Source organism: Prionailurus bengalensis, chromosome B3 (genome assembly GCF_016509475.1).
Source record: "Prionailurus bengalensis isolate Pbe53 chromosome B3, Fcat_Pben_1.1_paternal_pri, whole genome shotgun sequence".
Lineage (NCBI taxonomy): Eukaryota > Metazoa > Chordata > Mammalia > Carnivora > Felidae > Prionailurus > Prionailurus bengalensis.
Window position 1 is genome coordinate 20,304,836 of NC_057355.1, and position 14,000 is coordinate 20,318,835.

General features: G+C 40.2%; 1 protein-coding gene across 10 annotated transcripts in view; it reads left to right on the plus strand.

Moving 5' to 3' along the window:
- TJP1 (tight junction protein 1) overlaps nucleotides 1-14,000 on the plus strand; it is a 255,296-nt gene that overhangs the window by 10,879 nt on the left and 230,417 nt on the right. For all 10 annotated transcript variants that reach the window (XM_043554817.1, XM_043554818.1, XM_043554819.1 and 7 more), the window contains exon 2: nucleotides 4,127-4,259. In XM_043554817.1, the coding sequence (XP_043410752.1) occupies nucleotides 4,127-4,259 (133 nt within the window). The remainder of the gene's footprint in view (nucleotides 1-4,126; nucleotides 4,260-14,000) is intronic.

The following is a 14,000-nucleotide window of genomic DNA, read 5'->3' on the forward strand; positions in this document are numbered from 1 at the left end:
TAGGGTTGTAATAGTGCTGTAAAAGAAGAGAAATGAAGGTGTGTTAAATGTCATTTCTTGTGTGAGAGGAGATGAGAATACCAATGAACCCTAGATGTTGATAGAAATATTTCAGATTAAATATATATGTATGTACATATATATTTATGTATGTATGTATCTACATGCATATAAATATGTAAATATTATATGTGTGTATAGTTAGCTAGAGTCAGAGTTGCCCTAATAAGATATAGGACTTTGAAATTACTAATTGGAAGGGAGAAGGTCTAGGGGTGGGTAGAGACTAAGAAAACTCAGTCATACTAAAAAGGAAAATATGGAAATAGGAAAAGTAGGAAAGAAGAAAGCATTTAAATTAAAAACAAAAACAAAAACAAACCAGGGGTTCCTGGGTGGCTCAGTCGGTTAAATGGCCACCTCTTGATTTCGGCTCAGGTCATGATCTCACGGTTCATGAGATCCAGTCCCGAGTTGGGCTCTATGCTGACAGCATGGAGTCTGCTTGGAATTCTCTCTCTTCCTCTCTGTCTGCCCCTCCCCTGCTTGCACCCTCTCTCTTTCCCTTTCTCTCAAAATAAGTAACTACAAAACCAAACTAAACCAAACCAAACAGAACAACAACAACAACAAACCAAAATTGTGTCTTGATTTCAGCTCAGGTCATGGTCTCACAGTTGTGAGATGGAGCCCCATTTAGGATGAAGCCTTCTTAAGATTCTCTCTCTCCCTCTTCCTCTGCCCCTCTCTCTCACTCACATTCTGTCTCTCAACAATAGCAATAACAACAACAAAATAAAAAAACCACCACAAACCGTAAAAGAACATGGCAGGAATAAATCTAAACATGAATAAATTTGAATGGATTCAGTTTCTCTCAAAAGATACTTATTCTTAGATTTAGTAAAAAAGAAAACAGACCCCTGGGTGGCTCAGTTGGTTGAGCATCTAACTTCCGCTCAGGTCATGATCTCAGAGTCTATGAGTTTGAGCCCTGTATTGGCTCAGAGTCTGCTTTGGATCCTGTGTCCCCTCTCTCTACCTCTCCTCTATTTGTGCTCTCTCACTCTCAAAAAAAAAATAATAATAACACTAAAAAGAAGAAAGGAAACAGTCCAGCTACATGCTGAAAAGAGTTAACAAAAGTTAAAGTATAAGTTAAAGGAGGAGGGGTGGGGAGAGACAGGCAGATACTTGTCAAGGTTGAAAATATGAGCACAGAAAAAGATAAGCCAAGAAAAGGGTAATATAAAAATGTAGATGTGGGGGTCGCCTGGGTGGCTCAGTTGGTTAAGTGTCCAACTTTGGCTCAGGTCATGATTTCACAGTCTGTGAGTTTGAGTCCTGCTGACAGCTCAGAGCCTGGAGCCTGCTTCAGATTCTTTGTCTCCCTCTCTCTGTGCCCTCCCCCACTCACACTCCGTCTTCTCTCTCTCTCTCTCTCTCTCCCCCCTCCCCCATCTCTCAAAAATAAATAAACATTTAAAAAAACTTAAAAATATAGATGGGGAAATTATTAGACAAAATAGCATTTAAGGTAAAATCTTTAATTGAAACAGATTTAAAAAAAATTTTTTAATGTTTATTTATTTTTGACAGAGAGAGAGAGAGAGAGAGAGAGACAGAGACAGAGACAGAGCATGAGGGGGGGAGGGGCGGCAAGAGAGGGAGACACAGAATCTGAAACAGGCTTCAGGCTCCGAGCTGTCAGCACAGAGCCTGATGCGGGGCTCGAACTCACAGACCGCGAGATCATGACCTGAGCCGAAGTCAGACGCTCAACCGACTGAGCCACCCAGGCACCCAGAAACAGAGACTTTTTTTTTTTAACGTTTTATTTATTTTTGAGACAGAGAGAGACAGAGCATGAACGGGGGAGGAGCAGAGAGAGAGGGAGACACAGAATCGGAAGCAGGCTCCAGGCTCCGGGCCATCAGCCCAGAGCCCGACGCGGGGCTTGAACTCCTGGACCGTGAGATCGTGACCTGAGCCGAAGTCAGACACTCAACCGACTGAGCCACCCAGGCACCCAGAAACAGAGAGACTTTTAATATGATAAAAGGTTAAATCCCTAAAAAGATATGAATTATAAACATTAAGGCATCTAATAAAACAGATTTGAAATATATAAAGGAAAAACCAATGTATAAAGGTCAGTTGTCAGATCCATATTCACGTTGGGACTGTGTAATGGTCTTTTTTTTTTTTACAGAAAGCAGCAATTCAGCAAGACAAATATAATGAAGGACGTGGAGAAGTTGAGTTATAAAATAATAAAATAAAATTATTAAATCACCCTTATATTTAAGGACAACTGCCCCCCACCCCCCCATAGGAACATTCTTGTATACTGTTGATGGAAGTGTAAATTGCTAAAGCCATTTTGAAAAGCAGTGCCTAGCAATACCTAGAAACCTCTGACCCTGCATTTTACTTCTAGGAGTCTTTCCTAAGTAAATACTGTGTTTGTACCCAAAGATGTAAGATATGTTCATTGCTTTATTATTTGATAGCAAACATTTGGAAACTAAATTAAATACCCATTGGTAGAGGAGTGGTTGAATAAATTGTGATACACCTATACAATGGAATATGTTTAGCCATTAAACAAATGAAATAGAGCTGGGTTATTATGGGAAGAGCCTCAAGAAAATTAAGTGAAAAAGTAAGGTGCAGGACAATGTGAACAATTTGGTCACTTTGCTGAAAAGTTTTGAAAGGAGATTAACACATATGTGAATAAGCAAGAACATTTATTTGGGAGGTTATACAAAGAACTGTTAATGGTGATTGTCCTTAGAAAAAGGGGTGCGGAGGGGTGCCTGGGTGGCTCAGTTGGTTAAGTGACCCCTGAAATAGTTGGTTAAGTAATTCTTGATTTCGGCTCAGGTCATGATCTCACTGTGAGATTGAGCCCTGAATCGGGCTCTGCACTGAGCGTGGAACCTGCTTGGGATTCTTTCCCCTCTTCTCCAGCCTCTTATGCATGCGTGTGCACACTTGTGCTCTCTCTTTCAAAATAAATAATCAGTTAAAAAGATGGGGATTTGGGATGGGGGGGGAGAGGAAGGCTTTACTTTTCACTTCTGTATCTTTTCATACTCTTTAAATGTCATAACTATAGGGATATGGCACTTTTACTTTAAATGCAGTCATACCTAGAATACTCTATTTTATGATATTTACTCCCATCTTATTATATAAGTCAAATTTACTTTGCTGATAGTTCATTCTCTGTGTTCTTGTCAAGCAACAAGAGGCCTATTTGATCTCTTTCAGACAACAAAATCTTAAATACAAAATATTAAGTAGGTCAGGAAAGTTAAAACGTATATGAACATAGGATGTATACAAGCAGGAAACCTGACCATAAAATAAGGAAACTGATTTTGATAAGCCATACTTACCAGTCGGTCTTACTACTTAAAACCTTTGTCATCTCTAAGACGATAATCCACTAAGCAGTTTCCTCCCAGGTTCCCAGGGCACCTGCTAAGGCTGCCAGCAGAAGTGGTACAGAAACGATTGAACACATGACAGTCTTGAGTGTGTGTATACATATACAAGCATGTATGCTGATGTGCATCTGTAGATAACTTAGATTATTTACCACTTCTTTTTATCTGTATTTTCGTTGTTCTGTAATCATGGTGAACTGAGTGTTGACTGTCAATGTTTAAAATTTTTGAAGTAATTTTCCTGATTAAAAAAGCATGCTGAACGGTGTCTGTGGTTGTACACAAGGAGAGCTGACTTGCATTGGGCGTGCCAGGCGCTGGGCTGAGCGCTCCATATAAAGAACTACCCAGCAGGAAGCAGATACCTCCCAGTTACCTAGGAAACTTCAGTCTGGCTTTAATTGCTTCTTTGATGGTCACAGCGTTGACTTTTAGTAAATCTTAATGTAGAAACGTTTGAACCCTGTCAAGAAAAATTTCTGAACCAGCAAACTGCTGAGAAATACTTAGAAAGGGTATCTGATGGGAGGTAGCTCGGCTGTGGTTCTTAGCTTCTTGGTTGAAAAAAAGGAGCCTGAGGTTTCCAAAGCTGTCCTCAAGTAAATACTTATTTCATACCCGAGAAACGTGTTTCCCTGTAAACCTAAATGTGTTTCCTCTTCTTTCAGGGTAACGCCATCCTCTGAAAATCCGAATGGTGCTACTTCTAGCGTCAGCCAAGGAAAACCTTCTTTAAGACGAATAAAAGGGAGACTCCACAGAAGCAAAAGCCTTGATAGCATCGATTTCTGTGAACTCACTGTAAGTGGACTGTTCATTAATTTTTTTTATTTTTCAAAAAATATGAAAATTTTGATTCCATTATTTTTATTTTCATAAAAAACACAACAGTCTTATTTGTTGTGAGCATTTTTTTAATAATGAAAACTGTTTTATCCAACAGGTTACCAATCAGAACGCTTTGTTAACTGGTATCCTTTTGAAACATTTATAATAAATGATTCTGATTCAAAGACCAAGATAAAGAAATACTCCCTGAACTCTACAGCAAAAATTAAATTAAGTTCAGTGGACTGTTAATGTAAATGTCTTAGGAATTTTCAAATCCACAGGTTGGCATAAGTAGAGATCTGAGTATTTGATTAACCCCAGACACCCAACTTCCTGGCAATGCCAGAAAATAGTGTTACTTTGATATTGTTAGGACAGATCCTGGTTTAGTTAATCCTGGTGCTTTCTATTCTAAGTGATTAACATTAGTGGATATATATATATATACATATATATATATATACACACACATATATGTGTGTGTATATGTGTATATATATGTACACACACATATATGTGTGTGTATATATGTACACATGTGTGTGTGTACACACACATATATATGTGTATATATATGTACACACATATATATATGTATATATATGTGTACACACACATATATATATGTGTATATATGTGTACACACATATATATATGTGTATATATATTCCAGGCCAAATGACAGGTTTTCCTGTGGGTATGTGGTACATTCATGCATGTTTTTAGAGGAACACACGGGCACTGTCAGCCCCCACTGTCCTTTGCTATTAGTTATATTGTCTTACTCCATAAGAGATACTGCAGTGCTATAAAGGACATAGAATTTTCTTTGCAATAAGAAAATTTCAAATTTATGTATTGTAGGGTTCAGTGGCCAGTGAATGGATATTTATGATGTTTAGTAGACCAGATGTGTTCACTTCTTCCCTTTGAGCTCTGACAGTTTCTGAATTGTAAAAGTACCAGTAACCATACCTGTTTCAAACAGTGGTAACAAGGCCTTTCTTTCTTGAGGATGAGACTTCTGCATCTTTTACCTATAGTTCATGAAAACAAAAGTTCAGTAAATGTGGATACTCTATTTTTTTATTTTAATAATTGCTCTTATTAAAATAATTATACTTGATTTTGCCTGAAAGTGTTCTTGACCATTTTATCACACAAGACATCAGAAGGTGAAACGTGACCTATCAGAAGACATAAAGCAATAACTGAGAAAAGGAATAAAAAGACAGTAAATTTTTGTTAAGTAAACCTAACAATTAAAATGACTGAAGGAAACATAATTATAGTTTAAAATAAAGCAAATTGCTTTTCAAAAGTGAAACACTGAGTTGAGAAGCAAATTTGAATTACTTGTTGGAATATAAAAATGGAAGTTGGAATTTCATCAGGTTTTTTTTATGGTATTAAACATTGTCATTACTGAAGGATAGTCCAATAACTAATAAATTTGGCATGTCATAAAATATGCTTGCTTGTTGAATCAGTCTCTGTGGTTGTGGAAGAGGTTAAAACATCTGTAGAATGTGACAGAAAAAAAAGCTTTACTTCATGTAATATTGCTTTCAGTATCCCAGAAATAGAAATAGATTATTTCAGCTATAAGGAAAAGTTGGCAAGTAGAGTTATCTCTTTATCATGATGAATACGTTTTAAAATTATTGATAATTCATTCATTCCCTGCCTTATTTGATGCAAGAGTTGATCTGGCTCAAGTGAGTACACAGTTCAAGCAAGGAAAAATAACACTACCCAGGTGCAGTTAACATCTGCAAAATTAATTTCTTTCTTTTTGATGATCTTTCCTATTTGACTTTATCTCAAAAGTGAAATGTCTTAGTATCCCCAGAGGGAAGGTATTTGACTTTGAGGTTAAGAGGAAGAGGTAAATTGAGGTTTACAGAAGGTCCATTCCAGGGAGGAGCATGTGTTCTGGTGTAATAGTTTATTCAGCTTCAAGGACTGTGTTTGTGGTTTTTGCCTTCTGGAGGGTACATTGGAAGGTCGTGGACTGGACTTTGGTATACTGATATTTCATCTCAGTAATGAGTTTATATTAATGAAATGTAATTACAGTTGGCCCTGGACAATTGCAGAGGTTAGATGCGTCAACCCTCTATGCAGTCGAGAATCCATGTATAACTTCACTCCCCAGAAACTTAACTAGTAATAATACCCTACTGTTGACCAGAAGCCTTACCAATAACACAAATAATCCATTAACATGCATTCTGTATGTCCCATGTATTATATACTTTATTCTAATAATAAGCTAAGCTAGAAAAGATGTTATTAAGAAAATCATAAGGAAGACAAAATATATTCATAGTACCGTATTGTAAAAACTGCATGTATAAGTAGACCCATCATTTCACACCTGTGTTCAAGGGTCACCAGGACTGCAATCAGTTAGACTTTTTTACAATTTGAGTTCATTTTCCTTCTCAGGTTTTTGCAATAACGGGTGATAGGATAGCAATCTTTGAAGATTTTTAGATTCTTAGAAATTTTTACAATGGTCATGTTCCATTTTTAGGAAAGCAATAAACTGATTTTCCAAACAATAAAGAAATTTAAAAAAAAAGAGCCTAACAGCTTGTCTACTCCCACCCACTGCCTACCATAAGCTATGGCAATTAATATTATAATATCCAAAATACATACGGGCATAGAGCATCTTTGGCATGGAGATGAAAAGGATGTTTTTCCCCTCCACTTTTAAAATTCTGTCTTTTTAAAAGAAGGAAGTACACTTAAGTAGATTAGAAGAGAGTGTCATGGGAGGTGAAAGGGATTCAGATCTGATCCTCTAACAGAGTTGACTGTAATGTAATTGTAGAGAACCACATTTTAAAGCCTCAGCCACAGTGTCTAAAAGACAGTTATTTGGTAAATGATGTTCAATTACACAGGAAAAGATAATTCTTGTCCCCTTTAGAAAATAGTTTAGCCACTGTAGGTATCTCTAGTTCAAAAAAGACCGAAAACTTTGTCATACACTATTTTCAAGTTGTAAAACTTTTTATTAGATGTATGGCTTCCTTTGAAAACCTTAAACTAGAAAGACTTAAGCTTAGTGCATGATCTCCTATCATGGGCAAAGATCAAATTTGCATGACCAACTGAATAATATTTATATTTTTATCTTTGCATTTTACTTTTAACTTTGCCTAAGAAAAAAAATACAATTTTTATTGCTTTTGGAAAAAACATAACAAATGGAACAAGAGGTTCAGTTGCTATGCATTCAAGGTTCCAGTTTCTGGCTGAGAAGCCTCAGGTTCCAGCTGAGATGGTTGGCTTGGGTCCCGGGTGTCAGATTGATGCCATTTCACTCCTGGGGAGAGGTGATTGTTTCAGCTTTCTCTGTGGGGATTAAATGGGATGGGCATTCTAGTTCGTTTTGTAAACCCTACAGCATAAATGACTGACTTCCTAGCTCACTGGAGGAGACTGGAATCCATCCAGTCTCACTAGTTCCATGAGACAGTGTCCCAGAGAGACTTGGTAAAATTTTCTTAGGCAAGGCCTGGACTAGACAAGTCTGTTATGAACACATGTTTTGCCTGGAAGACCTGTGCCTTTGTTTAACACTTCAATGGGTGCAATGCTCTAAAACCATGTCACAAGTTCCTTTTTTTTTCCCCTGGAGGAAATGGAGTGATATATTGATAATCATTATGAAGAAGAAAAGTAACCATTTGTTTTTAGCTTCATTTAATGTTTAAATGCTTAGCTATTCCATTCCACTCTGGTGTTATTGCCTATTTGTCTTTTTTTAAGTTTATTTATTTGGGGGAGGGTTGGGAAGAACATAAAAATTGGGGAGGGGCAGAGAGAGAGGGAAAGAGAATCCCAAGTAGGCTCCAAGCTGTTGGTGCAGGGCCCGATGGGGGGCTTAATCCCACAGACCATGAGATCATGACCTGAGCTGATATCTAGAGTTGGACGCTTAACTGACTGAGCCACCCAGGCGCCCCTGTTGTTTAGGGTGATCAGGTTGCCTTTACTCTTCTGTCCTTTCCTCCCTCTCGGATTCTAAGTGTATAGTCAAAACATTTTAAGTGATAATTTAAAAATTCAACAGATTGCTTGAAATTTTACAGCTTCTCTTGATTATACATCCTCCCTAAAACAGGAAAATGGAGCCAGTTGAGTAGGATTCATTCAGTGGGGGAAAGCTATCTTGAATACAGACTTAAGCAATTTATTTCCTGCTTGTGGGTGTAAATCTAGACTGCTAATTTTCTCTGTCTGCCAACAGACAAATACTACAAAAAGTTTTATGCACAATAAAGAGAAACAGTGAACCAATTAATAGTTTATGGCTATGTTCCCTTAGCCTTGGATGAAAGACAGTTTCAGTCATTACTGAGTACTATTAGGCAAAAATGATACATTTCAAAATCTTTAGAGGATTTTTTTTCATGAGAAGAAAAAATATATGATAATAAGATATTATTTGGGGTATTATATTTTTGTACATTTCTGGACTAATAAGTCCCATTTCACTGCTGCCTGAATATAAGGTAGTTCTAAGGTGTTTTTGATGATCAGTGATTTTTCACATTTGAAAAAAAGTACTTTTTTCTCATGATGAAGAAGAGTCTCCAATTAGGCCCCTAGAAAATATATATAGCCTATGGAGATATCAATGATAGATGTTTTCTCCTTCTCCCTCTACCTTCAAGACCTCTTTTATGATCTGTGGGACACTGAGAGATTCTGGAGCCCTGTTTTATAACTAAATATTTATTTGACTTTGAACATATACCAAGTTTGCTTTCTTCTTGGCATTATTGAGTACCTGACTGGTGAATAAGTAGCTGGGTGCTACAAGGTGAGAAAATGGTAGAGGGTGAACATGTGAAGGGACACTGAACACCTAGTTATCCTGCCTCCTACTTTGTTGGGAGGGGACCAGCCACTTCTCCTCTTTCTCGTTCCCACTTGATTAGCACTGCCCACATCACCAGTTGGTATGAAAGCCTAGAAGGAACAGCAGTGAGCACTGGAAGCCCCTTTTGTTCTGGGTGCACAGATGTTCTTTCCATCCTGAGCTCTAGTGACTTGGGCATCTTTCTGTTCACTTTTACATATCTCTGTGTCATTACAGGTGCTGGCCCCAAGACCATTGACACATCTCCTCACTGTGCCCTCAACTCTTATTGCTTGTTTTGTTCCTGACTGTATCATGGGCTTCAACTCTGCAGAGACCGGGAACATTTCTTTTATGTTTCCCATAATGCTAAGCATATCAGATTTTATGCCCATTAAATATTTGTTGGTTGACTGACTACTTCATTACCCTAGCAGCTCAGTAAAGAAAAGCTTAGAGACCATTAAATGTTAAAAGTGGTGGGTATTGAGAGAAGTAAGAGGAGATATAAAATAATGTAACTCATTTGATATGGAGTCAAATAAAGTAACCAACTTTCTCTATTCACTTTTCTTTTGGGAAACATGCCTGAATACCAAGGAATAAAGGGGAGCTTTTTTGAATAGCCAAAGTAGATACTGTGGTCCCATTAGAGGTAGTGGAAGTGGAGGTGGAGGTGGTGGTATTGGTGATGGAGGTAGAAGTGATGATGGAGATGGAGGTGGTGGCAGTGGTACTGGTGGTAGTGGTGGTGGGCGTGTGGAGGTGGCAATACTGGTGGAGGTGGTGGAGGCTTTGGTGTTGCTGATGGTGGTAGTGATAGAGGCAGAGGTGATGATGGAAGTCGAGGCGGTGGTGCAGGTGGAGGTGATGATAAATACAGAGGTGGTGGAGGTAGATGTGTACACACTCACTGTCACTAGTCTTTTGTTGAAACTTTTTGAAAACAAACTGTAGACATGATGACCCACAACCCCTAAATTTTGAAGGGTTCAGTTCCCCCAAGCATTGTCATTCTCTGCTTAACTACCATGTAACCAGATCAGGAAATCAACACTGACACAAGGATGCTGTTCAATCTATAGTTCTCATCCAACCTTCACTACTGCCCAGTGGGCCTCTCTTTCCTTTCTGTCCCAAGGTGCCATATGGGAACATGCATTGCTTTTAGGTGTCATGTTTCCTCCTTGACAGTTTTAAAGAATCTTCAAACTGGAGCTATTCAGTGTTTTTCATGACTAGATTCAGGTCATGTGTTCTTGGCAGGAACAAGGGCCTGCCCTCACTAGTCCCAGTTCACCAAGCATCTGGCCTCCTTGCTGGCTTGGGTGTTGGTGAACTGGACACCAGTGTGTTCTGTGGCCTGCTCCCAATCTTTCCTCAGGATATGCATTGCTGTAGGTGACAGGAATCTACCAAAATTATCACCCTGATTAATTTTCCAATGTGAGAGGAATCAGGTAGAGTATTGAGGCTCTTCTGCAGAACAAAGGAATATTTAGCTATTTATTACCTTTAGGACTTCCAGAGGCCAATCTGAATCTAGTTTGCCAGTTGATGGCCAATTAATTGTAGATGGTTTGCCTTTAATGGTTACTTTCTTCATTAAACTGAATATCCGGATATTTCTAAGGGACTCTTACAGACAGCCTTGCAAGGACTCTTGTTTTTTGAAAAGGTTAGAAGCACAGTGGCTGTGAGCTGTCTATTCTTGTGGGTATAGTCAGCCTCCATCTTTATCTAACAGGATTTTTGGATTGGTTTTGCAGGTCAGAATTCTGTCTCTGTCTTGGACCTGTGCCAACATCTTCCCTCTTTAGTTTCTTTTCACTAGCAACTGCTGCTTGAGAAGTTTGTTGGCTCAGATTTTAGGTAGGATTTTATTCATCAACACTGAAAGAAAATACAAGCCTTTTAGAAACTTAGATCTTAATGAAAGCAATAGAGAAATATTTCAAAAAAGAGAATGAGGTCTTCAGTATTCTGCCTTAACTCACATTTCATAATCTGTTTTGAAAGCAGTTCTTTGATTTTACCTGACTTTTTAGGGCTTAGACTCCATCCTTGTTGGCCAGGCTGGAGAGCCACAGCCATTGTTCTTTCCCTCCCTCCAGCCACCGCCTTGCTTCTTTTCATGCAGATCAGGGCACTGGCCCCACAGCAAGAACACACCCAGGCCTCATTGTTGATCATCTGGGACCCCTCTCCTTCATATCTGTGATATCTCCTTCATATCACACCACCATCACCACCACTACCCTCCTCTTGTCTGCCATCGCAGTGGTCAGATCTAGTAGGGCAAGCAGGATTGTAGACAGACAGTGTTGCACAATGAACAATAGTGGAGGCAGTCCAAGGTACCTCCAGGGAAAATGGAGTGCTCATCTCAGGCTGGAACGGCAAAGAATCACAAGGAAGGTGCCCCCTGAACTGGATCTGGAAAGAATGCATCTGAGTTTGTTGGGTGGAAAAGTGAGAAGGAGGTCATTGGATTGAAGGAGCAGAGAAGGGAATGGAGACAGAGCTGAGAGCTACCAGGGGTGTGGAAGGAAATAGTTTGTTCAGAGCCCTACAGGTCTGCAGAGATGCCCTAGGCTGGACTGGGTGGGTGTTGAACCCCCATCCTTCCCTCCAGCTGAAGTAGCTCTGATTTGTTCTGTTCTCCTGGAAGGTGGGAGGGACACACAGCATTTCTTCTGGAGGGGAGGGGGAGATTTTACCCCTAGGACAGCTTTGTGTACTAAGAAGGCTAATGCTCCAGAGAACCAGAACCAGGGAACACTAGTTCAAGGGCAGTCCAAAGTAGAGGAGTATGCCGAAGAAGTTCATGGATAGATATTAGAGAAGCTGAGGAGGGCGGTTTCCAGAAGGGAGTGAGTGATCCACAGATACATGTAGCCTCAAATAGCTGGGGGAGGGCAGAGGGAACTTGGGCCTGCCGGTGATCAAAGAAGATCATTCAAGGAGCAAGAACTAGAATTTATCTTTTCCTTTGTTTTTTATGTTGTAAGGAGGAATAATGTACTTTCTTCAGAAAGTCACAGAACAAAGAGCCATCACCACTTCCAAATCCACAGAGCTGATGTCATGGACTCTGACAGTTATATCACATTTCTGACAGTTACAGCCACCTCCCCCCAAATTTTTGAGCAGGGCACCCTCCGGATGTTCTGCTTATGGGGGTGAGCAGGCATGAGGGTGGGAAGGGACGTTTAGAGGTGGTTGGCAACATTAGCCAAGGGCAGTGGGGTGGGCAGGCAGGCCTGAAGAGGTTGAAAATATAGAAATAAAAAGAATGTGTTCATGTGTGCTGAATGAGTAAATGTATGGAAATGATTCTTCTTTATCTAAAATGGATCTGCTTCAGGTTCTCAGAGATGATCTTTTTTATTATTTAATGTTTATTTATTTTGAAAGAGAGCGAGAGTGTGAGTGGGGGGAGGGCAGAAAGAGAAAGAGAATCCCAAGCAGGCTTCACGGTGTTAGCTCAGAGCCCACCACGGGATTCGAACTCATGAACCACGAGATCATGTCCTGAGCCGAAATCAAGAGCTGTGTGCTTAGCTGACTGAGCCACCAGGTGCCCCTCTCAAGGATGATCTGATATTATTTCATTATTTTTCACTCAATGAACAGAATCATTCGATTTGCACATTTGTTATTGAACAGAACAACCTCTGAGGAATGTCACAGATCTGTGTCTATGCATGCACACACGTAATTTCCAGTGTACATAGAAAACTGGGCACATTTCTTTTTGGAACAGACATTGTGCTCCTGGATTAAAGCTCCACATGTTAACTCATCTGGTTATTTTGTGACTTCTGAGCTTTAGAACAGAAGTAGAAGTCTCAGAATGTGTTGTTTTCCATCTCCGTAATGTGTCCTATTTTGGGGAAGCTGCACATGTCGTAGTAGCTAACATTTAGCATGGGCTGACTGTGCCTGGCAGAGAGGCGAGTGAGGGCCACACACACACAGCAAGAGCGCCTGCTCTTCACACCGGCTTCGGGGGTCCTGAGATAATAAACCAGGAGGAAAGGAATCCTTCTATTTCCTCAGTGCTTTACTGTTTCCATCTCTGAGGCAAATGGGGGCATGAAATATTGATTTCTCCTCAGTGGTGACTTCATAGCCTGCAGGAAGGCTCTGTCCTCAGAGCCTGATTTGGGTGCTGTCACGAGACCCAGTGTTCCCCAGATGTCCTTGTGGCCTTTTGGTTCTGGATGTCTCTCACATTCTGTGTGTTCTGGAAGTCCCACTCTGAGAGTCAATAATGAGCTTGGACAGTGGCTCTGTTTCCAGATTATCAGGGCTAGCTTTCCCCTTCAGAGGCACTGAGGTTGGGAAGTAGCCACTGATGGGCTGCCCTGTGTGGGGAAGTCCATGGGGTGGGAACCAGAGAGGAAGGGGACATTCCAAGACAGACTCCAGGCAACTGGGGCTGGGAAGGAATGGTCCCAGACCACAGAATGGGTACCAGACACAGAAGGAGTACCAAGAGCCCAGAGTGCCAAGATGCCCTGTTTGCCCCAGGACGAGAGAACGACTTATGTGATCTTTATGTATAACTTTAATGTTAGCTGATGGGGTGCCTGAGTGGCTCAGTCAGTTGAGCGTCCGACTTCAGCTCAGGTCATGATCTCACAGTTCATGGGTTCGGGCCCCGTGTCGGGCTCTGTGCTGACAGCTCAGAGCATGGAGCCTACTTCGGATTCTGTGTCTCCCTCTCTTTCTGTCCCTCCCCCACTCATGCTCTGTCTCTCTCATTCTCTCAAAAGTGAATAAACGTTAAAAAAAATTTTTTTTAATATTAGCTGAAAGATCAT